Source organism: Macaca mulatta, chromosome 3, assembly GCF_049350105.2.
Source record: "Macaca mulatta isolate MMU2019108-1 chromosome 3, T2T-MMU8v2.0, whole genome shotgun sequence".
NCBI lineage: Eukaryota > Metazoa > Chordata > Mammalia > Primates > Cercopithecidae > Macaca > Macaca mulatta.
In genome coordinates, this window is record NC_133408.1 from 83,666,259 (window position 1) to 83,690,479 (window position 24,221).

The following is a 24,221-nucleotide window of genomic DNA, read 5'->3' on the forward strand; positions in this document are numbered from 1 at the left end:
GTGAGCCGAGATCATGCCACTGCACTCCAGCCTGGGTGACAGAGCAAGACTCCATCTTAAAAAAAAGAAAATAAACATAGAAACTTTAAGGACCAGTTAACAGTAGGGCACACTCTAATATTCACTGACATAAAGTTTCAGAAAGGACAAAATTAATTTCTGGTGACAGGGGCCAGAACAGTGATGACCTGGGGTGGGGTGTGGGCTGGTCTCTCCTGTCAGGTTTCGAAGGGCAGGTACACAAGCATGTGCACTTACCAAAACCTACTGCACTGTGCATCCGACTGCACTGATGTCCCTGGCTTCTCTTTGAAGCAACTTGGGTGACAGGCCATCCAGAGCCAGTCATGTCTTGCCCTCCCATCCAGGGCAGGCAGGATGGGCTGTCTCAATGGCTACCAAAGCCTGGAAGGTTGGAAGGGTGGCAAGGAGGAGACCCACAGTGGGTACAGTTACATAGGGCAGAGGTGGGGGCCACTGCCTGCTGGGGAGGCCCATTGGAGGGAGCTGGGGCAGAGTGGGAGGGACTGAAGGGAGCGGAGCTGACCCCTCACATGAGTTGGGAGAGTTAGGAAGTGTTTTTTCCTCTGCAATGTTTGGGAGAATTTGGGGATTTATGTCCATTCTTTAGTGTTTGGTAGAATTCACCATCTGGTCCTGGGCTTTTCTTTGTTGGGAAGCTTTTGATGACTGGTTCTACCTATGTGTTTTAGGTTGGTTCAGATATTTTCATTTTTCTTCTTTTTTTGAGGTAAGGTCTCTGTCTCTGCCTCAATCCTGGCTGGAGTGCAGTGATGTCATCATAGGTCATTGCAGCTTTGAACTCCTGGGCTCTAGCTATCCTCCTGCTTCAGCCTCCCAAGTAGCTGGGGCTTCAGGCACATGCCATCACACCCAATTTATTTTTAAAGTTTTTGTAGAGGCAGGGTCGCTGTTGCCCAGGCTGGTCTCGAACTCCTGGCCTCAGGCCATCCTCCTACCTCATTAGTTCTCCCCAAGTGCTGGGATCACAGGTATGAGCCACTGCGCCTGGCCCTGTTCAGATTTTCTGTTTTTCCTGGGACAGTTTTGGTCATTTGTATCTTTCTAGGAATATTTTTTTTGAGACAGAGTCTTACTCTGTTGCCCAGGCTGGAGTGCAATGGCGTGATCTCAGCTCACTGCAACTTCTGCCTCCTGGGTTCAAGTGATTTTCCTGCCTCAGCCTCATGAGTAGCTGGGATTATAGGTGTGAGCCACCACGCCTGGCTAATTTTTGTATTTTCAGTAGAGATAGGGTTTCACCATGTTGGCCAGGTTGGTCTCAAACTCCTGACCTCAGGTAATCTGCCTGACACAGCCTCCCAAAGTGCTGGGATTACAGGTGTGAGCCACCACACCCAGCCAAGATGTCGCTTCTTTTAAAATGTTGGCATTTGCAGCTATAAACTTCCCTCAGAGCAGTTTTTGCCTCATTCCTTAAGTTCTGGTATGTTGTATTTTTATCCATCTCTATTTTCTAATTTTCCTAGTGATTTCTCCTTTGACTCTTTGGTTGTTAAAAAGTGTGTTCAATTTCTATGTATGTGTGAATTTTCATTTTCCTTCTGGTATAGATTTCCGGTTTTATTCTATCGTGATTGGAGAAGGTAGTTTGCAGGATTCCACTCTCTAATTTACTGGGACTTGCTTTGTACACTAACATGTGGTCTGTTCTGGAGGATATTCGCTGTGCACTTAGGAACGTGTGTTCTGCTGCTGTTGGGTGGAGCGTTGTTAGGTCTGGTCAGCCTTTTGGTTTTTATGCAATACTTGGCACATACACAAGAAAATATGTGACACAGAAAGTACAATAAAGTGAAACCCACGAAGCCACCACTGACCCTGAGGTTCAGAACCTCCAGCATCTCTGCTCTTCCCTGAGCGCGGCCCCGTCCCCTCGCCATGGGTGAGCACTGTGTCGTGCTGACTCCCTGCCCTCCTTGGTGACTTTAGCACCTGGGTATGATTCCCATACGTATTTGGTTTTGAGATTTATAAAAATGGCATCATACTGTATGAACTGTCTTGCTTTTTCACCCCACGTTGTTTCTGAGATGTGTTCGTGACGGAGCACAGGGCCACGGTGCCCACGCATTCCTCTATCATTTCTCCAGCCTTCTGAGGATGGGCTTCTGGGTTGTTTGCAGTCTTTTGCTTGTCCCAGTCTTCCGGTTTCTCCACTCCATCCAGGAGCATCACGTTTGCAACAGGCAGGGCAGGTGGTGCATCAGATGTTCAGGACACAGTTGTTTGACACCCAAGAAAGCAGGGCCCGGGGCCTGGATCAGGCCATGGCTGAGTGGGACAGCACTGGGCTGTCTCCACACCCAGCACCAGGAGTGTATGCACTGCTGCTTCTTTTGTTTCCTCCACTTCTGTTCCCTCGTCCAGAGAGGGCAGAAGAGCTGGAAACAGAGACTTTGTCAGGAAACAAGGAAGCCCACCTGTGTGGTCCCAAATGTTGCAGGAACAATGCTCACACCAGACACCTCCCTCCTTCTCCCTGCAGCTTCTGGGCTCCCACAGACAGATGCCCTCCTCTAGTGCCTCAAGGGGCAGGCCTTGGCTGCCAGCCTGAGGATGCCCAGAGCTCCCCTCCTCCCCTAGGTTCCCATGTTCCCCCAGTTCTTGCCTCTCCTGCTGGCTGGCTGGGAAGGCCCTCAAGGATGGGGCCCAGGACAGGAGGAAAGGGTGACCCAGACCCCCACCAAGCTGGACAGGCAGATGGTAGGCAGGACACACCTCTGCAATCTCTGGTAAGTGACAAGCAGAGGCCTCCCAGGGACAAGAGCTGAGAAGGAGCCCCTGGCTGGGCTGGGACTGCCAAACAGCTGGCTCAGTGCCCCAGGGCAAGCCCAGATAAGGTGACATAGTGGCAAATGTCTCTCCTGGGCAAGCCTGGAACGCTTCACAAAATAGCTCTTCAGCTGAAGCCAACTTGGAAAATTCCAGGGAAAAGGAAATTTACTATGGGGCGGGAATAGCTGAGCCTTAGCTTGGAACATCCAGAGCTCAACCTGGGGTCCCAAAAGCCACTAGAAGGTCGACCCGGCCCCCAGAGCCTGCACAGGCTTTGCAGGCACAGAGGCCCAAGCTTTAGGCAGGTCGCTGGCTTACAGGGGAGAAAATAGTCCCTGGGAGCATGAAGGAGGGACTCGGCCAGGCCCACCAAGAGGGAGTCCTTTAATAGAGATCGGCACAGACAGGAGACACAACAGCCCGGGCGCCCTGCTCGCACAGGCTGGGGCCCTGAGCCAACAGATGCAGTGGCTTCCTCCTCCCCACCTGGGTGTGGAACCATGGGGTGGAGACGGAGAGGTGGCTTTAAAAAACACAGCTGTACTAATTCTTCACTTTCACAGAAACGGGGAACTTGGGAGCGCAGCCCGCTAGAGAATCTTTACACAGAGCTGAATCTGAGAGCCCACCCACCCCCCTTGGCCGGGCCAAAGCTCATTGTCCCCCACCCACTGGAGGTTCCTCCCTGATCTGTCTGCACATGGGAAGGAGCAGAGTGCACAGGGAGACCGGGCTGTACAACAGGAACATGCTGGCTGGACAGCTGGCTCCCCTTTCCCAGCTGTTAGTGTTTCTACACTATGTACATTGTTGTGCTTTGTAGCTCCCCCACCCCGAGGATTCTGCCTGAAGCTGGGGTGGGGAGAGGAACCCGACACGACACATGGCTGGGCTGCCAGAGCTCCAGGCCCCCAAGAGGCTGCCATTCAGCGAGGTTCCAAGAGCTGGACTGCCAGGCACAGGGACCACTGGAGCCAAAGGCGCAGGGGACAGAGCCAGCCCCGCCAGATGCCCAGCTCTGCCCAGTGGAGGAGTTGTTGAAACAGAAGGATCAATGCTGGACAAGAAGCAGGCTGGGCGGGGGCAGGCAGGGGTGGAAGGACAAGGTGTGAGGCTGTGAGACCAGGGGTGTGAGGTGTGCGTGGACAAGGCTGGAGAGGGCTGGGCAGGGGCACCTCAGCAAAAACCGTTCTGCAGCAGCAGGCTTGGTAGAGGGAGGTGGCGAGGGCTGCCGGGCTGGGAGCCCCTCCAATCGAGCACAGGGCTGGCGGCAGAAGGCTCTGGCTCCAGGTGTGTTTTGGGGGAGGTTTGGGAGAGACCACCGGGTGTCTCAGGGGGCTGGGCATGAAGGGCAGGGCTGTGGTGACATCTGTGAGCGTGTCCCCGCCAGGCCTGGGGTAAACACAGGATCAGTTGTTCTCAAACAGAGAGAGCAGGTCGTCATTGTTGTTTGTGGGGAGGTCGGGCGGTCCCAAGTAGGACAGTAGCTCATCAGGGTTGGTCAGTTCTGGGAGCAGCTGAGGACAAAGTGAACTATGTTAGCAGCTTTGGTCACTGGCCACACCTGAGTGACCATCCTGTCACCACATCCCATCCAGGTGCAGTGGGGATGCTGAGCAGCCCCTCCCCACACACAGGCTGGGTGCGGGGCCCCACTATAGGCCTGCATGTGCTCAAGGAGGCACACGCCACCCCCGGGACCTCCCTGCAAGGCTGCTGAGGCCAGAACAGCTCGCAACATGCTGTTCAATACCACCAGGAAACGGGATGTGAGGGAGCACAGCCACTCCACACATTCTCTGTGCACCGGCCTGCGTGGGGATCCCCACCGTGATTCCCCAAGGTGAATGCTGGTGGTGGAATTCCATGCCCCTAGGATTTTCTGCTTGGAGCTGTTCTTCCTAACTTTTTTCATGTTGAACTTCAATGAGTTTCTATTATGGTCCAGGGACAGTCAGTCCTGTCTTCCATGTACTGAGTGTGCACTCCCATTCTACCTGTGAGTCAAGGCCCAGGGCTACTGAGCAAATGGACAGATGAAATCTGACTCAAAGGACTGTGCTGTCAGCTTCCAGCACAGTCTCCTCTGAGGACTCTGCGTCGCCCGTATGGCATCCAGGCCCCTCATGAACACAAATGTGGTACATCGCATCCCACCCACAGCTACTCCAGGTATCTGACTCGTGAACAAAAGCTGCATTTAGTTGATCTCATCTGACCGGCTCTCTGAGGGGTCACTGTCTTCCCTTCCACAACACACTCGGAACCCAGGGACAACAGACACACCACCTCTAGCCCTGGCTCCCACGCACTCCCTGGCATGGGGCCTGGTACTCACGTCCAGAGCTGGTTCCGGGGCCTCCCCAGCTCCAGACATGCTGGGGGGCCCCATCACGCCTGTGGCAGGACTGAAGGCCAGTTCACCCGTGGGCCCTAAGCTCGCTTGGCCCAAGGACTGCCGGGACGCTGAGGGAGGGTTTGAATGGTGCAGCTGGGGACCCGGAGGGGCCCCAAGGTTGGAGGTGTGTAGTCCTGGTGTCCCAGGATTGTGAGTGGGGTCCAGGTGACCTGCTGGTGCCATCTGAAGACACAGAGAAGAACTTGTTAAAACAGCTCAGGGGCTTCCCTGAGGAGACAGGCCCCCTTGGCCTCTCGGCATGGCACTGACCTGGCCTGGTAGGCAGGCGGTAGACTTCTCTGGAGTCAGGAGGCTGCTGGGAATGTCAGACTGGTAGGAGATGGGGGGTGGCCCCGGGGTGAACTCAGCAAGGGTTGGGGTGCTGGGCGTGGTGGGCGGGAAGGACTCAGGGAAAGTTCCGGGCCCCAGGAAGCTGGAACCTGCAAGAGGAGAGTTGGGGCCTGGGTGAGGGCTGGGGAAGGCTACCGCTGGCAGAGGGGCCAGGAGGGAGGCTTGCTGTGGCATGGGTGGGACTTGCAGTGCTCACCCACAAACAACAGCGGGTTTTGCAGAAGTCGCTATTTGGAAAAGGGCATTTCTTCTCATTGCTGCCAAGGGAATTGGCCTTGGGACATTCCTAGGAGTGAAGGTCTCGGAGGTTATAGGAATGGGAGCAGCCACAAACGCACGCACCACGGGTGTGAGGTGGGTCCCAGAGTGGGGCCCCAGATGGGGCCAGTCTGTGGAGGTGTTCCAGCCAAGAGCCCCTTACTCCAAACAGGGGGAAGGAAGGGTGGAAGCCCCACTGTCTGTTTCCTAGGACCATAGCCGAGACTATGCCTTCACCGCCACGTCCCTGAGATGGAAGGAGCGGGAGGTGCCCCATGGCATGTTTTGTGTGGAAACACTGATAACCTAGGTGTGCAGCCTGCATAGCCACATTCTTGCAGGTGAGGAGACTGATCTGGGGAGAGGGGCCATATGCCCAGGGTCATCTGAGGTTCAAGGCTGGCCTGCTGTACTTACCCTGGCCAGGGTAGTCGCTGGGGGCAGGGACTGAGGGGGGCTGCAGGGGGGCAAAGGGGGCAGCGCCGGGGCCCAGGGCGGCGATCATCTCCATCACGCTGGGCATGAGCACGTGGGCGGGGCTCACGGTGCGGCAGCGCTTCAGTGCCGGCCCGTCCGGCTCCTCCTTGATGTGCATGTCAGGCTTCACGGGCACTGGCTTCCAGCTGCATGTGGGGTCGATGGTGATCTCCTCATAGTCAGAGCTGGGCAGGGACATGTGGGGAATGGTTACCTCCTGGCCTGCTGCTGACCCGGTACCCACTGCCCCTCCCAGCCCTGGGCTAAGTTTTCAGGCAGTTTCCCCCCCTCAAATGCTTGCTGCCACCCAGCACCTTCCACGCCCAGCAGAACGCTGGGACCAGCACCAACACTCAGGTAGGACACACACGCTGTCTCTGGCCTGGAATGCAGCCTGCTCCATGCTGGAAAGAGGCTGGAAGGCTGCACTTGGCAAGGGACATCCCCCTACACGTCCTGGGGCTGCCCTCCAGTGGCCACAGATGCAGGGATCACAGGAAAAGGATGCTTACTTCTGAATGTAAATCAGGATGCCCAGCATGTACTGGTCCACCTCCAGGCCCTCCAGCAAAGCTGTCTTGCTGTGGGGAAAAAAAGGGACACAGCTTAGAGACCTTACACAACCTTGTCCTGGGCACAGGCCCTGTCATTTCTCAGCCCTGTCAGCTGTGACCCAGGATGAGGCAATCCTATGTGAGGCAACTGAACAAGGTAACTCTGTGTGAGCTGACCCTGTGTGAGGTGACAGTACAAGGTGACCCTGTATGACTGACCCTCGTGTGAGGTGATAATAAGAGGTGATCCTGTGCATGTGGTGACCCTGTATGAAGTGACTCTGCACAAGATGACTGCATGAGATGACCCTGCGTAAGGCCACCCTATACGAGCTCTCTGCACTGAGCTGCACAATCCCAGTCCATGCGGCGACTTCTCCCACCAGGCTTGTGTCTTTGATGATGCCACTGGAGGTTTCACCCATGAAAGCCTCTAAAAGCACCAGCCCCTCCCCCATCACACATTGCATCTGAGACTCACTTGCACACAGGACACCTCCAAGTCCCCCGCTCACAGTTGAGCTGCAGGTACGACTCCAGGTCAAAGCACTACAGAGAGATGGGGAGAAAATCAGTTTCTCATTGTGGGCAGGACAGGGAAGACCTGGTCACTCTGCAATCCATTTTCAGGAATGTGTGACTTATTTACATGCATATCTGAGATACTTCATTTACCAGGTTTTCCCTGCACCATCATTCTAATGGATCAAGGTTGGGAACAGCCCAAACAGCTCTCACTGGGACTGGAATGCCATGTGGCCAAAGCAAGAATCGGGCAGCTGTGCTGACTAGGACCCACTTCCAGAACATGGTGTTTTTGTTTGTTTTGTTTTGTTTTGAAACAGAGTCTCGCTCTGTCGCCCAGGCTGGAGTGCAATGGCTCGATCTCAGCTCACTGCAACCTCTGCCTCCCGGGTTCAAGCGATTCTCCTACCTCACCCTCCTGAGTAGCTGGGATTACAGGCACACACCACCATGCCCCAGCTAATTTTTACATTTTTAGTAGAGACAGGGTTTCACCATGCTGGCCAGGCTGGTCTCGAACTCCTTACCTCGTGATCCACCCGCCTTGGCCTCCCAAAGTGCTGGGATTACAGGCATGAGTCACCGCACCTGGCCTCAGAACATGGTATTACAAGAAGAAAAATGACAGCACAGAGCAGTTTGTGCAATAGGGACCACTACGTAACTACAGAGACAGTGCGTTATGCATCTATTTGTCCATACCCACAGTATTTCTGCAAAGACAGACACGCTAACGATAGTCACCCTTGCGGGTAGGGCAGGAAGACTGGACCCTGCAACCTTATGCCTTTCAAAACGTGAACTCTTAGCCGGATGCAGTGGCTCCCGCCTGTAATCCCAGCACTTTGGGAGGCTGAGGCAGGTGGATCATGAGGTCAGGAGATCAAGACCATCCTGGCTAAGATGGTGAAACCCCGTCTCTACTAAAAAAAAAATATAAAAAATTAACCGAGCGTGGTGGCCCCCGTCTCTACTAAAAAAAAATACAAAAAATTAACCAGGCGTGGTGGCAGGGGCCTGTAGTCCCAGCTACTCAGGAGGCTGAGGCAGGAGAATGGCGTGGACCTGGGAGGCGGAGCTTGCAGTGAGCCGGGATCGCGCCACCGCACTCCAGCCTGGGCGACAGAGTGGGAGTACATCTCAAAAAAAAATAAAAATAAATAAATAAATAAATAAAAAAACTTGAACCCATAATGAAGCAGGCAGTAAAAAAGTTAGTAAAATGATAATTATATTTGGAAGAAAAAATAGCCTAGTCTTGGGGGAGCCAGGCCCACCTGCCTCCTTGACGGGGGAGGCCTGTCCTGTCAGCCTGACAGCCAAGGCACTAGGAGTTCATGTCTGTCCAGAGAATGACACTGATGTATTGACTCAAGATATTTTAGCAGCAGCAAATTCTGCCAAGGTTCTGCAGTAACCACCTACCTGTATGTGGCGACAGTCATGACCTCGGGCGGGGAGCTGGATCCTGCGGAAGGTGATGGGGCACTTCAGGGACACCTTGATAGCTGTCTGCTCCACCCCGTCCTCTCCGTTGGGCCCAGGGGTGCCAGGGATGGTGCCACTGCTGAAGTTCCGCTTTACTGACATCAACAAGGTAATGGACTTGAGTAAAGGGTCCTCAAGATGGGGAGGTGTGAATGGGGATACCAACTAGGCAGGGACCCACTCACTGACCCACTGACAACTGAGGGGCCACCTGGAGCTACCCACTGCCCCTACTGCAGAGCCACCTGTCCAAGGAGATGACCTGGTGTGGCGTGAGGAGGTGCCCGCAAGGAGGATTGTTTGGCTTGGGCATGGACCACATAGAGTGCGGATGGCTGCCTGGCAGCTGAGGGGTAGGGGCCACTCACTCTTGGTGATGCAGTGCTCGGCAGGCAGGAGGCGCTTTTTGAGGAGGCCCTGCAGCACTGAGCGGACGGACGGGCGGTGCACTAGCTGCAGCACGAAGAGGTGGGACTGCAAAACAACGGAAGGATGTTGTTGGTGTCGTTGGGGAGAATTGGGCCAGGGGCCACCCTGGCCAGGTAAAGGGTGTGCAGGGGAGTGTGTGTCAGGGGCTGCCAGGTGGGGGAGGGACAAGGCTGAGGGCAGGGTGGGCTGGGGGTGGAGGGTCAGCCAGCAACATTCCTCAGTGGCTTGGCCCCATCCAGCTGCCTTTCCTGGCCTCAGCACCCTGCCCACTTGTACCCATCTCTGCAGCTGTGCTGGGCATCCTGCCTGTCTAATTATCACCCAGTCACCACCTCTCCATCAAGAGAATCAACTCAAGTCCCCTTGAACGTCCCCCCTGCTCGCACATCCAGTCACAGATGCTGGGTCTGTGTTGACATCTGCCACATCCCATAAATTTGCGGTGTGTGGCCACCCCGTCCCCAAGGCCCTCATGCCCAGGCTGACTAGTGCACTCATAAGCCGTGCCTTTCTCCTCTAGCCCAAGGGTGACCCTGATGCTTGCTAGAACCGGTAATGCTTGATCAGCTGGGGACTCCGAGCTCCATGAGCTTTCTGCACAGCCTGGTTTCTCTTACATAATTAATGTGACCATCAAATCTAGTCAATTTATTCTAACTGGAAAACAGCTAGGGTGTATTACTGAATCGCTTTCCTAAAGGGCAAGGATGACAGATTAAAATGGAAATACAAGGCAGTAACCAGGAGAAGCAATGCATTTTTCTGAAATAATAAAGCCCCCATGGCCTGCTCTTCATCCCCCAAGGGGGCACACATGCTACAGCAGGCAGCAAGCAGCAGGCAGCAAAACAGCAGGAGGCGGCGGCCCGCCCAGGTCCTGGCTCTGCTCCCACTGCGCCGCTGGGCCAGGCCCCGCCCACACCCCGCCCCACCCCATGCCACCGCCCCCACGGCACCGCAGGACACGCACGCAGCAGCAGGCGGTGACGGTGATCTGGATGGTGTTGCGGCCTGGCTGACACACGTGCTTCAGGTAGAGTGGCTTGTGTGAGGTCTTGTTGTCGCCGCGCTCGATGGTGAGCGGCGTGGCATTGACGCTGACCTGCACCGAGGCTGGCCAGTTGGTGTTCATCTGCCGGTCCTCGTGGTGGTAGCACTTGAACTGCAACTCCAGGTCAGGCCTACTTAGGAAGATGGGTGGACACCCAGAAAACGGGCCCTGAGAGTGTGGGAGGAGGAACAGAGCCACGTGGGGGTCAGGTGGGGGCCAGGCGGAGCTCACCTCAGCATCAGGGTCTTGTAGACTGAGTCTCGCAGCTGGAAGACGTGGTTGCTCACAGCCAGGTTGTGCTGCAGGCGGAAGGGCTCCAGGACCACCCCATCGCGCACAGGGAAGGTCAGCCGCAACTCGTCACAAGGCCCACTTCCTGGAAGCAGAGGCCACTGGCTGTGAGCTGGGCTGCCCCAGCCCGAGCATCTTGTGCCACTCAAGGAGGGCAGCGGCTTCCCAGTCACCTTCCCCACAGGGACCTTGGCGAAGGGAGCCCCTCCTGTCAGGCACTGCTTGGCAGGCCTGAGTGGTGCCCTGGGGCTGGGGCCATGGGCAGCATCTCTCCTGAGGCCTGGGCATTTGGTCGTGATGTTCTCTTTTGTCTCCTGCCTCGGCAGCCCAGCCCAAAGTCCCCTAAACCATAATAGGGGAACATGTCCCCAATCCAGACAGAAGCTGTTTCCAGTGCTTTCAGAGAGACTAGGAGGCCAAGGTGTGTGAGGGCCACCTGCAATTGCCCTACAGCTCCGTTTAGAGTTCTACGACCCCAACTTCTGCTGCTGTGGTCTCCCTGGAATGGGCTTCGGGGGGTTCATAAATCCCCTGAAATTATATACAACATTTTGTGCACAGGGGTATTTTTCTAGAGAGAAGAGCCACAGCCTCCTTTGCAAAGAAACCCACAAACAGAACAAAAAGGTGAAGGCTTGGCACTAAGCGACTTGTCTTTAAGAAGATGGAATCCTTGGCTTTTTTTTTTTTTAAAGACAGGGTCTTGCTTTGTCACCCAGGTTGAAGTGCAGTGGCAAGATCATACTCACTGTAACCCTGAACTCTTGTGCTCAGCCTCCCAAGGTGCTGGGATTACAAGTGTGAGCCACCGCACCCAGCCCTTTTCTTAGGGATATGGCAGCCACCCCCTGTCCCCCAAGATCCTACAGGACTCTCTGGAGTCCTGTGATTCCCCCATACCCACCCTGGCCTCGTCACCCCATTGTCCCAAGAGTGGACAGACTTACCAGAGGGCGATGAGTGCAAGGAGTTGAGGTTGGGCTTGAGATCAGGCAGGAAGGGAGACTTGACCTCTTGGCTTGGTGACATGTAAGGGACGCTGCTGCTTGGGGTCATGGGTGGCGTGGGGTTCCCTGGCAGTGGGGAACTGGGATAGCCCGGGATGGAACGGGTAGGCTGTAGGGTTGAGCACAAACAGTCAAGGCAGAATGCCAGGGTGGATGGGAGTGGAGTCTGTTCATGGAGCACCCACTGGAAACCATGGTAACAGAGGTGGACAGGAGGCAGCCCCAGGGGTGCCTGCCTGGTTGCCCTCTCTCCATATGCCCACCCTGTGAGCCTCCCGGCCCATCCGCCCAGCCAGGCCCCCTACCCCACTCAGGCCAGGCTGGCTGTAGCTGACGCTGCCCCCGTTGAAGCTGGCGCCCTGCCCGTTGAACTGCTCTGTGGGCTGCAGGAGAGAAAACTGCATGCACCTGGGGCTCTAGCCGGGGCCCCTGGACCTGACCCTAGAAGCCCACCACACATGGTCTTCTTTACACTCTCTTGTATTTTTCCAAATAATCTACAAGTAACACTACTTAAAGCAATCATAGCCACAGAGGAAAATGATCAAACAGGTCGGAGGGGCTGAAAAGATAAAGGCACACTAAGCCCTCCTCCTCTCCTCCCCCCAGCTGCACCACCCGGCGCACCCAGGCTCCCAGGGAGGTGCACTCTGCCCATGCACCCAGAAAGGGTGCGTGGCCAGCAGCGAGGGCACATCCTCTCACTGGATTTCTCTGCAGCAAGCAGAAGGAATGAGGACACTTTTCCATAAAGGACATTCAAATGTCTTGGGTGCCTGCCTGCTGCTCCCTGCATTGGATACCCCTGAGATATATTAATCTTGTAAAGGGTCCTTTCGGAAGTGGATCCCAAACCCCGGGAGCTGCTCCTACACTGGTCAGGACCCCCCCACCCCCCATCTCCCATCTCCTGTAGAGCTGTGGTCCATGAGCACACATGGACCTACACACCCTGCTGGCCCCTTTAGCCACCCTGTCACTCTTGAGGACAGGACTGCCCCAAGGTCCCCTGTCCCACAGCACTCAGCATGGAGCCCGGCACAGGGCCTAGAGGAGCCTGCCCTACCTTGTAGTGCAGTCCCGTGGGGCCGGGCACAGACAGGGACTGGCTCATGCCCTGCTGCAGGGGCAGCCTGTGCCCAGGGTAGGAAGGGGAGGGGGCAGGGGGCTGCCCAGGGCTGGGCGCAAACTGGGCGGTGCTGGGTGCGTACTGGCCTCCTTGCAGATACTGCTGCCCTGGATACACCTGAACAAGAGGCAAAATGCCCGAGGGGAGAAAAGAGGCATCAGGGGAGCTGGTTCCAGAAGGAAAGCAGAGTCTCATGTGTGGCAGGGTTGGGGGAATGGAGATTTCCTGGTCCCCTTGAAGATCCTGCCGTGACACTGTCAGGCACAGGCAGTTCTCACATGCAGAAGTCTGTTTTTTTTTTTTTTTTTTTTTTTTTAATTTGAGACAGTCTCACTCTGTCGCCCAGGCTGAAGTGCAGTGGTGCAATCTTGGCTCACTGCAGCCTCCACCTCCCGGGTTTGAGCAATTCTCCTGCCTCAGCCTCCCAAGTAGCTGGGATTACAGGTGCACGCCATCATGCCCAGCTAATTTTTTGTATTATTAGTAGAGATGGGGGTTTTACCACACTGGCCAGGCTGGTCTCGAACTCCTGACCTCAAGTGATTCACCTGCCTCAGCCTCCCAAAGTGCTGGGATTACAGGCGTAAGCCACAAGGCCTGGCCTTTGCTCTTTTTTTTTTTTAATTTTTTATTTTTAAACAAGGTCTCACTCCTGTTGCCCAGCCTGAAGTGCAGGGGAGCAATCACAGCTCACTGCACCCTCAACTTTCTGGGTTCAGGCAATCCTCCCACCTCTGCCTCCCAAGGAGCTGTGACTACAGGTACATGCCACCACACTAGGCTAATTTTTGTAGAGGCAGGGTTTCGCCATGTTGCCCAGGCTGGTCTCAAACTCCTGAGCTCAAGGGATTCACTCTCCTTGGTCTCCCAAAGTGCAGGGACTATAGGCATGAGCCACCACGCCCAGCCAGAAGCCTGCTCTTTACCACAGCTCTAAAGAGTGCCTGGGTGAGGGAGTTGGTACCCAAGGTCCCAAACTAGGTGACCTGGACACTCACCTCAGAGTAGGTTCTCTTGACCCCCTGTCGGGGCAGTGGCTGGGCCTGGGGAGGCCCAGGATACCCATGTTGGGGCAGGCGCTGCCCTGCATACAAGGGCGTCATTCCTGCTGCCCGGGTGGGGTTCATAGCCATGGGGGAGAGGCCAGAGGGGCCCATCACCCCTCCCATGCCAGTAGGGTTCATGCCAGTGGGGACACCAGGCCCCCGGGGACCTCCATGCTGCAGAAACTGGCTGTTAAAAGACTGTCCGGCCCCCATCTAGGAAGAGAAAAAAAGAATGGTCCAGGTCCCACACACAAAGGGTTCCAAAAGATAGGCATACCACCCACCCACCCACCCATGTGGGCACCATACCCTTTCACAGGACACCCCAAAAACCTCTCCCCTCAGACCCTCACTCCTTTCCTCACATCTCTCTTTTACTGGCCTCGTGAGCCCTGGCATATTCCGTGCTTGTCCCTGGAGCCCACTGTCTGGCTGAGTACCTCCTCCCAGGCCCTCAGGCTGGCTGCCACGTGGGAGGAGCTGCCGAGGGGGACTCACCGCTCCATACTGGCTCAGCTCCTGGCTCTGCTTCTCTTGGAGAGCAGCCACGGTGGCTGTGGCTGTGGCGGTGGCAGTGGCTGCTGCAGCAGCCACAGCCGCAGCAGCTGCCGCTTGTGTGAAGTCAGTGGAGGGTCTTGCAGCATGTGAGGGGAGGCCCAGGCCCCCGGGGCCGCCTGCATACCTGCAGGAGACACAGGATTGCCACACTCTCTGTGTGGGCTCATGAGGGCCAGGACCGTGCTTAGCCCAGAGGCATGCAGCACTCAGGGGGAGCCCATTCTTTCTAGACCCTCCACTACAGCTGTCGGAGCTGGCAGGAAGCAGAGAGGGAACGTCCAGCTGATCAGCGCCACAGTTCTGAGGTGCCTGCCAAGTTGATGGCTCCTAGCATACCTGCCAGGTGAGGGGACCTGCTTACCCAGTGGTGAAGCCGGGGGCCCCAGGGTAGCCCCCGCGGCTGTACACGCCTTGCTGCACGTAGCCCTTGTTGGCGCTGCCTTCAGCAAACGCCTGCTGTCCCAGGCACTGTGGGGAGGTCAAGGCGGAGCTGCCCCCTGCCACACCAGGCATCATGGAGCCGCCAGAGGGACTCCCTGCAGGGCCCATAGGGTTCCCCAAAACCTATGAGGAAGCAGGAATCACCAAAGGGAACCAGCCAAACAATGTGTTTCATGCAGCAGTTCCAAAGTGCTAGAAACCAAGAGGCCTGGCAAGCGGATTGGGGGAGCGGTGGCGGGGATGGGGTATAGCACGGGAAGCAGGGAAAGCAGCTGTCCACAGGTAGGTTGGGGCATTTTGTGAAGGCTAGGTGAAGACAGGAGAAGAAAATCCCACACCAGGCGTGGAAAGAGAACCAGTGTCCAAAGACTTAGGAGACTCAGGAGGCCCCATTCTCATGTCATGCCTCAGCCTCTCTGTCCTCACCTCTCAGCCTCTTCGTCTCTCAGAGCTCTGAGGAGGCACTAAGCACTGCCAAGCGCTGGGAGGCTCTGTCTGCTCGGGGATGGGGCCCCAGTGGGTGCTTACCTGGCTCTGTGTCGCGTTGCCAACTCCCCACACAGTAGTGACCACGGACAGCGATCCAGCCGGCTGAGTGGCGCTTTGTTGCCAAGGCACAGACTCATATGCGAATGAACCATCACTGCAGGGAGAGAGGCTGCTGAGGCCTGGGTCCAGAAATGACACCCCCAATCCCAGGGCCTGAGGGGTGGGCAGAGGAGCCCACACTCACCCGTGTGGCGCAGGGGGCAGGGCAGGTTTCATGGGGTTCATGGAGTTCATTGGCAATGGAGCAGCCTATAGGCCGGGTCTGACAGTGTTTATCTGGAACTCAGTTGCTCTGGCTGCCCGACAGGAAGGAAGGGATATTAGCTGAGATGCAGCCAGGAGACCCTTTCGGCAGGGTGGAGGGACCCCGGTGCCAGCAGGCCCCACCTCTTTCTCAATAAGGGACCCCTGGGCTCTGATGGCAGGCAAAGCAGTGGAGGAGCCTAATACTGGCCCACCCCACCCACTCTGGTGAGGCTCTGCCCCCACAAACCCAGCCTGGAGGCCAGCATGAACCCTTTCTGACCCAGGCCCTGCCACCCGGAGTCCCTGGATCAACCCTAGAGATGGACTTCCTGATTCCAAATACTTTCCCCACTCTCCCGCCCACACCGAGGCCTGGCTATCCATATAAAGCCAGGGACAATTCTAGCTACCCCGTAGAAACTGGGGTTTAGAGAGGAGCCGGTAGCCAGGAACCCTCAGAAGGCCCTGGGGTGAAGGACAGAGGGCCAGTCAGCGCGAGGTCCTGCTCAAGGTCTTGCCTACCCTGAGTAGCCCAGGTAGGGGCATAGGCGGTTCTGGAGGCCAGGGGCTGAGAAAGCCAAGGAGGAGAGTGCAGGGGTGCGGTGATCACAGGAGTGCAGTGGTCAACCAACAACCCTCCATCCTGGCCTTGGGGAGGGACATGCAGGATGCCTGCTGAAATGGGGTATGGGACCAGTAACCCGGGCCCTGGCTAGCAGCCCCTCCCAACAAGAGGGCCCTCCTTAGGGTAGCAGAAGGGCTCCAGGCCAGGGGACCTCAGAACTGACCCAGATTCCACCAAGTGGGGGCTGCCTGAGGCTGATATGGTCATAGGGGCCAGGCGCGCAGACCCACTGGCGCATCCATGACACCCCCAGGAGAGGGCAGGGACACACAGCACAATAGATGGAGGGTGGGTACCCACAGACCTGGCAGGGAATGCGACTTGGCCAGTGTTTCTAAGCAAGGGGCTGGGGGGACACTGAAGCGACTCTGCAAGATGGGGCTGAGTGGATACCAGGGACCTGGTGCCTAGGACAGGGCAGCAGAGGGGGTGTGTCAGGGAAGATGCAGCAGGACACATGCAGGACCACAGTGCTGGCACCATGGGACTCTTCTACGTGCCATGCTAAGTTTGCTCTCCCATTTAGTAAACAAGCCACGGAAGTGACCACACCTTCAGGCTGCTTCCGAGTGCCACGCCTTCCAACACTGCCACAAGCAAGCCCCTTACCAAAGCAGGCCCAGACATCCCCTGGGGCCCTGCCCCTGGACTGTCCCTGAAGGGCCCTCACTGGCACTACCCTGGGTCCTGACACTCCCAGGACCACCTGCCACATCCACCTCTGCCTGCCTGGGCTATCCACAGAGGAACACTGGCTGCAGCACAGGCCAAGCAGTGGGTGTGTGAGTACCCGTTTCAGCTGTTCCTCAGGAGTCCCCAGGCATGCTCGCCTTGGATATCACTCCCTTTTAGGGCCTGCAAGGCTGCCACACACACAGACATGCCACCTGAGGTGTGCTGACTACTGGTGCCATCCTGCCATCGCAGCACTCACATGACCTCTCTGTGCCCCAGGAGAGGGTGGCCCCGCATTCATCTAGGCTGCCATTTCTTGTGCTGACCGAGGGCCTCACCAATGGAGGTAGGAACAGCCTCACCCCTCAAAATATAGACCTGGAGATTCTGAGGGCAAGCTGTGTGCCCAGGGCCCCAGAGCAGGTGAGACGTAGAGCTAAGCTCTGCCTGGGGAGTCTAAGCATGTGGCCTTTCACTGGATCTTCCCACCACCCACCACCGAGCTAGGGGGTAGCAATTAGGGAAGAGGGAGAGGGCGGTGGTCTGGACTTCCTCACACCCTCAGGGCAGGCAAGACTTGATTCCTGGCCCATATGCTCCTCCCCTTGCTCCCCCAGTCCAAGTCCTGCCCAGGAAGCAGGGGTGAGGAAAACCAGGGGCTGATGGCTCCAGAAGGCTCTAGGCACCTGGACTCTGGGCAAGAACAGGCCTGGAAGCTGAGATGGCCCAGCCAGGCAAGGTAGGGGTGGCAATCCCAGTCCCACAGCGTGACTCAGGAATACTGATGTTGGGGGACAGAGGAACCTGCCAATAGCCAGAAACTCCTCCCCAGAGCTGCTGGGTGGGGCCTTGAGCAGCCATACACAGACTTTAGGACTTAGAATATAGATATGGTAATCAAAACTGTGTGGTACCAACAGGGGAACAGAACTATGGGCTAATAGGTGAGATCAGAGAGTCTGAAACTGATCTGCACAAATAGGGCCAAACGATGTCTGACAAAGGTGCAAGAGGAATTCAAAGGATGAAGGACAGCCTTTCCAGCTAATGGTGCTGGGACAGTGGAGCAACCCGGCATCAAAACAACAAACAAAACACCTCAACTTCACACCTTACACAAAAAGTAACTCAAAATGGTTTCTAGATTTAACTGTAAAACATAAATCTATAAAATGTTCAGGAAAATACATAGGAGAAAATCTTTGCGATCTAGGCCAAAGAGTTCTTAGACCTGATACCAAAGGCATGATCCATAAAAGAAAAAAACCGATAAACTGGACTTCATCAAAATTAAAATTTTTCCTTCGTGAAAGGCCCTGCTAAGAGGATGAAAAGGTAAGATATAGGCCAGGATAAATATTTGCAAGCTGCATATCCAACAAAGGACGAGTATCTAGAACATATAAAGAATTCTTGGCCAGGCACAGTGGCTCACTCTTTATAATCCCAGCACTTTGGGAGGCTGAGGCAGGAGGACTGCTTGAGCCCAGGAGTTCAAGACCAGCCTGGGCAACATAGTGAGACCCCTGTCTCCTCAAGAAATTTAAAAATCAGCTGGGCGTGGTGGCATGCACCTGTAGTGCCAGCTTCTCAGGAGGCTACAGTGGGGGACCACTTGACCCCAGAAGGTGCAGGCTGGAGTGAGACATGATCATGCTACTGTACTCCAGCCTGGAAGACAGAGTGAACGATGACTGGAAAAAAAAAAAGAATTCTCAAAACTAAAAAAAAAAAATTAAAATAAAAAACTCCAATTAGAAAATAAGCAAAAAACATAAAAAGACACTTTGCCAGAGAATATACAGATGGCAAATAAGCATATGAAAAGATGCTCAGCATCACCAGTCAGTGGGGAAATGCAAATTAAAACCACAGTGAGATATCACTATACATCCATCAGAATGGCTAAAATAAAAAATAGTGACATCACTAAATGCTGGCAAGGAGAAACTGGATCTCTCACACATTACTAGTGGGAATGTAAAATGTACAGCCACTCTGGAAAACAGTCTGGCCGTATCATATGGAACTAAGCAAGCAGCTACCCTACTATGACCCAGCAACTGCACTTGTATGCATTTATCTCAGAGAAATGAAAACTTATGTTCACATAAAAACCTGTACACAAATGTTTATAACTGCTTTATTTGTAATAGCCATAAAATGGAAACAGCCCAGATGTCCTTCAGTGGATGAATAGTTAAATCAACGGTGGTACATCCATAGCTGGGATGCAATATAAAGGTATGAACTACTGATATATGCAACAACCTGGATGAACCTCCAGAGAATTAATGCTGAGTGGAAAAAGCCAATCCCAAGAGGCTACGTGGTGTATGACTCTTTATTTAGCATTCTTGACACACCAAAATTAGGGAAATGGAGAATAGGTTGGTGATTGCCAGGGGTTAAATGTGGGGGTAAAGGAGAAAGGTACTAAAGGTACTAATATCTTCTCCATTTCTATAATTTTGGCAGGAGGAAGGTGGGCGTGAATATAAGAAGGCAACAGGCTGGGTGTGGTGGCTCACACCTGTAATCCCAGCACTTTGGGAGGCTGAGGCAGGTGGATCATTTGAGGTCAGGAGTTCGAGACCAGCCTGGCCAACATGGTGAAACCCCATCTCTACTAAAAATGTAAGAATTAGCCGGGTGTGGTGGCAGGTGCCTGTAATCCCAGCAACCTGGGACGTTGAGGCAGGAGAATAGTTCGAAGTCAGGAGGCAGAGGTTGTAGTGAGCTGAGATCATGCCATTGCACTCCAGTCTGGGCGACAGAGCAAGACTCTGGCTCAAAAAACAAAACAAAAAAGGCTGGGTGTGGTAGCTCACGCCTGTAATTCCAGCACTTTGGGAGGGCAAGGCAGGTGGATCACCTAAGGTCAGGAGTTTGAGACCAGCCTGACCAACATGGTGAAACTCTGTCTCTACTAAAAATACAAAAACTAACTGGGCGTGGTGGCAGGTGCCTGCAATCCCAGCTACTCAGGAGGCTGAAGCAGGAGGATCACTTGGACCCGGGAGGTGGAGGCTACAGTGAGCCGACTGCACTGAGGCCTGGGTCCAGAAATGACACCCCCAACCCCAGGGCCTGAGGGGTGGACAGAGCCCACACTCACCCGTGTGGTGCGGGGGGCAGGGCAGGTTTCATGGGGTTCATGTTCACTGGCAATGGAGCCAGGTCCATTGTTGCCTGGGCAACAAGGGTGAAACTGTCTCAAAAAAAAAAAAAAAAAAAAAGGCAACAGGTGTAACCTCTTTTTTTTTTTTTTTTTTTTTTTTTGAGGCGGAGTCTTGCTCTGTCGCCCAGGCTGGAGTGCAGTGGCCGGATCTCAGCTCACTGCAAGCTCCGCCTCCCGGGTTCCCGCCATTCTCCTGCCTCAGCCTCCCGTGTAGCTGGGACTACAGGCGCCGCCACCACGCCCGGCTAATTTTTTGTATTTTTAGTAGAGACGGGGTTTCACTGTGTTAGCCAGGATGGTCTCGATCTCCTGACCTCGTGATCCGCCCGTCTCGGCCTCCCAAAGTGCTGGGATTACAGGCTTGAGCCACCGCGCCCGGCCTAACCTCTTTACTGTATAAATGTAGTGTCCTGGTGCAATGTTGCACTAAAGTTTTCCAAGATGTTAACATTGGGGGAAACTGGGTAAAGGATAGACTGAATCTCTCTGTGTCATTTCTTATAATGCACATGAATCTTTCATTTCTTTTTTATGAGATGGAATCTTGCTCGGTCACCCAGACTGCTCACTGCAACCTCCGCCTCCCAGGTTCAAGTGATTCTCCTGCCTCAGCCTCCCAAGTAACTGGACTACAGGTGTGCACCACCATGCCTGGCTAATTTTTGTATTTTTAGTGGAGATGAGGGTTCCCCACGATGGCCAGGCTGGTCTTGAACTCTTGACCTCAAGTGATCCACCCACCTCTGCCTCCCAAAGTGCTGAGATTGAGAGGTGTGCACCACCGTGTCCAGCCAATAATTTCAAAATAAGAAGTTTAATTACAATACAACTGCTACCACCAGCCTTCTGTATCCGCAGAACTGCTGTGACAATCCTTCCCTACTGGAAAGCTGGTTGGGTTGGGCTGGCCACTTTGCTGTCCCAAGAAGCACAGGGAGGGAATCTGGCAGGCAAGCAGAGGTGCCTCCTCCCCCCACCCCTGGTCAAAGGCCTCAAAGTGCAGGCAGCACTCCGTGCAGAACTGCCTCATTTCAGGTCACCTAGTGCAGCAGCTCCTCAACTACAGCACATCAAAACCAGCTTGCAGCTGGTGATGACAGGCTGCCTAGCTCCACCTGAAGTCAGTAGGCTGGGCTGGGGCCTAAGCCTGTAATTTCTAACAAGTTTGCAGCTACTACTGCTGCTAGTCCAGGAACTATAGTTTGAGAGCCTCAGATCTAGGAAATGGAGTGAGCTGGGAAGAAGGGGCACAGGGCAGGTACAGGGAGGGGAGGAGCCCACAGCAGGCTCCTATGTCACATGGGCCTGGGGAATTCCACCCCTGATGCATCTCTGCTGTGGACAGAGACCACAATTTCCAGTTCCCTCTGAGCTTACTCTTCACTGCACAGGGGGATTTCCTGCCGACCCGAACTCATGCCTCTGGTCTCCTCTCTGAGGACAGTCTCTTTAGAAAGACTTCCAGTCTCCAGGTCTGGTATCCTTGACCCTCTGCCCCTGATCATAGGGAAGCGTTTCTACGTTGTGTGTGTGCAGATCCTCCTCCCGTCTCCTGGCTCTGAGTCTGGGCTGGGAACAGCCTGGAGCCTGGAATCTGGATTCCAGATCAGGCAAGGCCCATGCCCACCAAGAGTCTTAGTGCCTGGCACTTTCCTTGTAAACTAACTCCAGCTGGAAGCTAGGACCCCTTGAAAGAAGGACAAGGTCAGTCTAGAGGGCCACAAGGCTTTCTGGGGGTCAGATCACATCTTCCTCTAGACAGAGCTACACAACTCACTACCCAGACCTCTCTTACCCAAGTGTCCCAGAGTAGCTGCACCCCAAAGTCTCCTGGTTGGCCTCCTGAGCCTTGTTCCATGCCACCTCTCTGCCTGCCTAGTCAGTTAGGAGCAGGACCAGCAAGTGGGCCCTGTGGCAGGCAACCCTTCTCAATAGGTCACAGATCAGGTCTCACTGTCTCCAAGACTGCAGGGTCAGGATCCAACCTGGGTGACAATGGAGTCAAAGGGTCTTGAAGAAATGATGGCTCTGGAATGGGGCAGGAGCGGGGTCCCTAGTAGCAAAAAGTGGGGTGCTCACATGTACAGGTAGCTGAAAGTCCTGCCCCCTCTACCTGTAAGGCCACAGTACTAAACTGCCTAAGCGTGGGGCTAAGGCAGGATGCGGGGTTCATCAAAAAGTCCAGGAATAAGCAATGGCCCAGGCATGAGACGTTTCAGTGAACAGCTGAAGGGACAACCTTAACCTGGCATCAGTTTACAATGTGTTAAGATGGGTATCTGGTGGCATCCTAGGACTGAGGACACATGACCACCTTCATCTCATCAGCCCTTGGGAGCTCAATCCCAATAATCAAGATGCTCCCCAAACATCTTAGGCCTGTCCTTCAGAAATCTACACCGGCAACTGTCATCTGCTTGTTCTCCTCATTTACACTTCCAGCTTGTAACTACCCCCTGGGCATGACAAGGGCCATTCAAGGGTCAGTACCCCTGAAAGTTAAGATTCCTTCACTTCTCCTGTTTCACTAAGCATCAAGGGATGCCCTCTGGTTCTAGCTTGCCAGAACTTGGTGGTGAGTCTGTGTCCATCCTATCCATAATCACCACGGTCTCAGACCAAGTCACATGTTCTATGTGTGTCCCTGTGAAATCTGCGATGACACAAATTAAAGACACCACCATGGATGTTCTGTAATACTGGAAAGAGGGTACCCCAGGGAGAAGGAGAGGCAGAACACTGCAGGGCAGAGGGTCCAGGGAATGGGAGGAGAGACAGGGTAGGTGGAGGGGTAAACAAGGCACCGGGTGGGGGTGCCGCGGTGAAGGACACCTGGCACTAGGGAAGACAAGGCACCTCAGGGGAGCAGGGCATCCTCACGCCTGAGCTTCAGTATGTCCAGTTTGCAAAGGGGTGTCCTCATCAAAACTGCCAGCTGGGGGCTGGCAGCTCAGCGTCGTTCAGCCCAGGAGCGGAACAGCTCCTCGGCGAGCAGGTGACGGCCTCAGCGGGCCCCCACATTGCCCTGTTGGTGGGCACGTAAGTGGGAGCGGAGGGGCGTACCATGTAGGTGAGACTGCCTGGCCCCAGAGCCAGGAACGATCAGGTTGGAGCGAAGGCCCGGCCAGCCTTCATCGCTCAGGAGAACCCCGAGCGCCGCTTACACCCCTCGGCCAGCCTCCAACAAAGACTCAGGGGAGGGCTGGACGACCCTGACGCCCACGGGGCCGAGCCTGCCCAAGACCACGACGCACGCGTGGCAGGTGCCGGCAGGTGGGCGGCAGAGCCTTCAGCCCCAGCCCGGCTGCGAACCCTACCGCGGCGCCGCAACCGAACTGGGGCGCCCCGGGCGACTGGCTACACCTGCCCGCCCGCACCTGCCGGCCCGCACCTGCCGCACCTGCCCGCCCCCGCCGGCCCGCACCTGCCCGCGGGCGGCGTTGCCAGGGGCCACCCCCAGGGCCCCGCTCACCTCCGCCCGGCCTGGCCCGGCCCCTCGCCGTGGCGGCCCCCGGCCCGCGCCGCTCCATGCGCTCAGCCCGCCCTCCGCGACGCCCGCCGCCCCGGGGCCGCCGCCACCCGCGCCATCGCGCCGCCGCCCGCTCCGAGGGCACAATGGAGCCGCCGCCGCGCCGTTCATGCATATGCATGACGCCGCGCAGCCGGCCCCGCCTCCCAGGCCAGAGCAGCGGAGCCCCGAGCCGGCGCTCGGGGCGGGGGCGGCCGCGAACCTGAGCGGCCCAAAGCGGCGGGGTGGGGCCAGGGCCGCAGGTGGCTGGGCGGGCAGGAGACGCAGCCTGATCGCGACTTGCGCCCCCAGCCCCCTCCACACCTTTCCAAACGCGGCGTCGGCAGAGCCACCGCGCGCTTCCTGCTCGCAGTCCGCCAGGAGCGGGGCGGGGCCGGGCGGCGGAGGCGGGGCCAGGACGCCGGGGCGGAGCCGAGTGGGCGGTGGGGCCAAGGTGCCGGGGCGGGGTCGGGAGGAGGAGGCGGAGCCAGGGAGCCGGGGCGGGGCCAGGGTTCGGGGCGGGCCCCGGCGGAGGAGGAAAGGAAGAGTGAGTCCTTGCCCTTCCCCCACCCGCCTCGCCCGCGCCTCCCCTGCCTCCTGGGAGTCCATTGCTC

At 55.9% G+C, this 24,221-nt stretch overlaps 1 protein-coding gene across 19 annotated transcripts; it reads right to left on the minus strand.

The window, feature by feature from the left end:
- Positions 1-3,184: 3,184 nt before the first annotated feature.
- ZMIZ2 (zinc finger MIZ-type containing 2) lies at positions 3,185-23,992 on the minus strand. 19 transcript variants are annotated; one of them, XR_013415355.1, is made up of 20 exons: positions 23,932-23,992; positions 15,557-15,668; positions 15,352-15,466; positions 14,744-14,946; positions 14,323-14,506; positions 13,777-14,037; positions 12,716-12,895; positions 11,955-12,032; positions 11,590-11,758; positions 10,583-10,727; positions 10,271-10,481; positions 9,240-9,345; positions 8,809-8,966; positions 7,340-7,407; positions 6,817-6,885; positions 6,245-6,489; positions 5,766-5,855; positions 5,489-5,658; positions 5,159-5,401; positions 3,185-4,337 (listed from the first exon to the last, which is right to left on the minus strand). XR_013415355.1 is itself a non-coding variant. In XM_028845798.2 (19 exons), exons 2-19 carry the CDS (start codon positions 15,604-15,606, stop codon positions 4,230-4,232), a joined length of 2,763 nt encoding a protein of 920 aa, XP_028701631.1. In that variant the 5' UTR covers positions 15,607-15,668; positions 23,932-23,992; the 3' UTR covers positions 3,185-4,229. The 19 variants fall into 19 exon arrangements, 16 of the variants coding, with proteins under 16 accessions (XP_028701631.1, XP_014989091.1, XP_014989092.1 ...); XR_001443601.3 differs by lacking the exon at positions 23,932-23,992 and adding an exon at positions 23,572-23,716 and having other exon boundaries at positions 15,352-15,481; XR_013415356.1 differs by lacking the exons at positions 11,955-12,032; positions 23,932-23,992 and adding an exon at positions 23,572-23,716 and having other exon boundaries at positions 15,352-15,481.
- Positions 23,993-24,221: the final 229 nt, after the last annotated feature.

Coding starts and splice junctions, on each gene's coding strand:
- ZMIZ2 (XM_015133605.3), bottom strand. CDS start 15,606: ATGAACTCCATGAACCCCATGAAACCTGCCCTGCCCCCTGCGCCACAC. Junction 12,033..12,715: donor CCACGGGACTGCACTACAAG/GTAGGGCAGGCT, acceptor TCTCTCCTGCAG/CCCACAGAGCAGTTCAACGG. Junction 5,659..6,244: donor CAGCGACTACCCTGGCCAGG/GTAAGTACAGCA, acceptor CTCCTCTTGCAG/GTTCCAGCTTCCTGGGGCCC.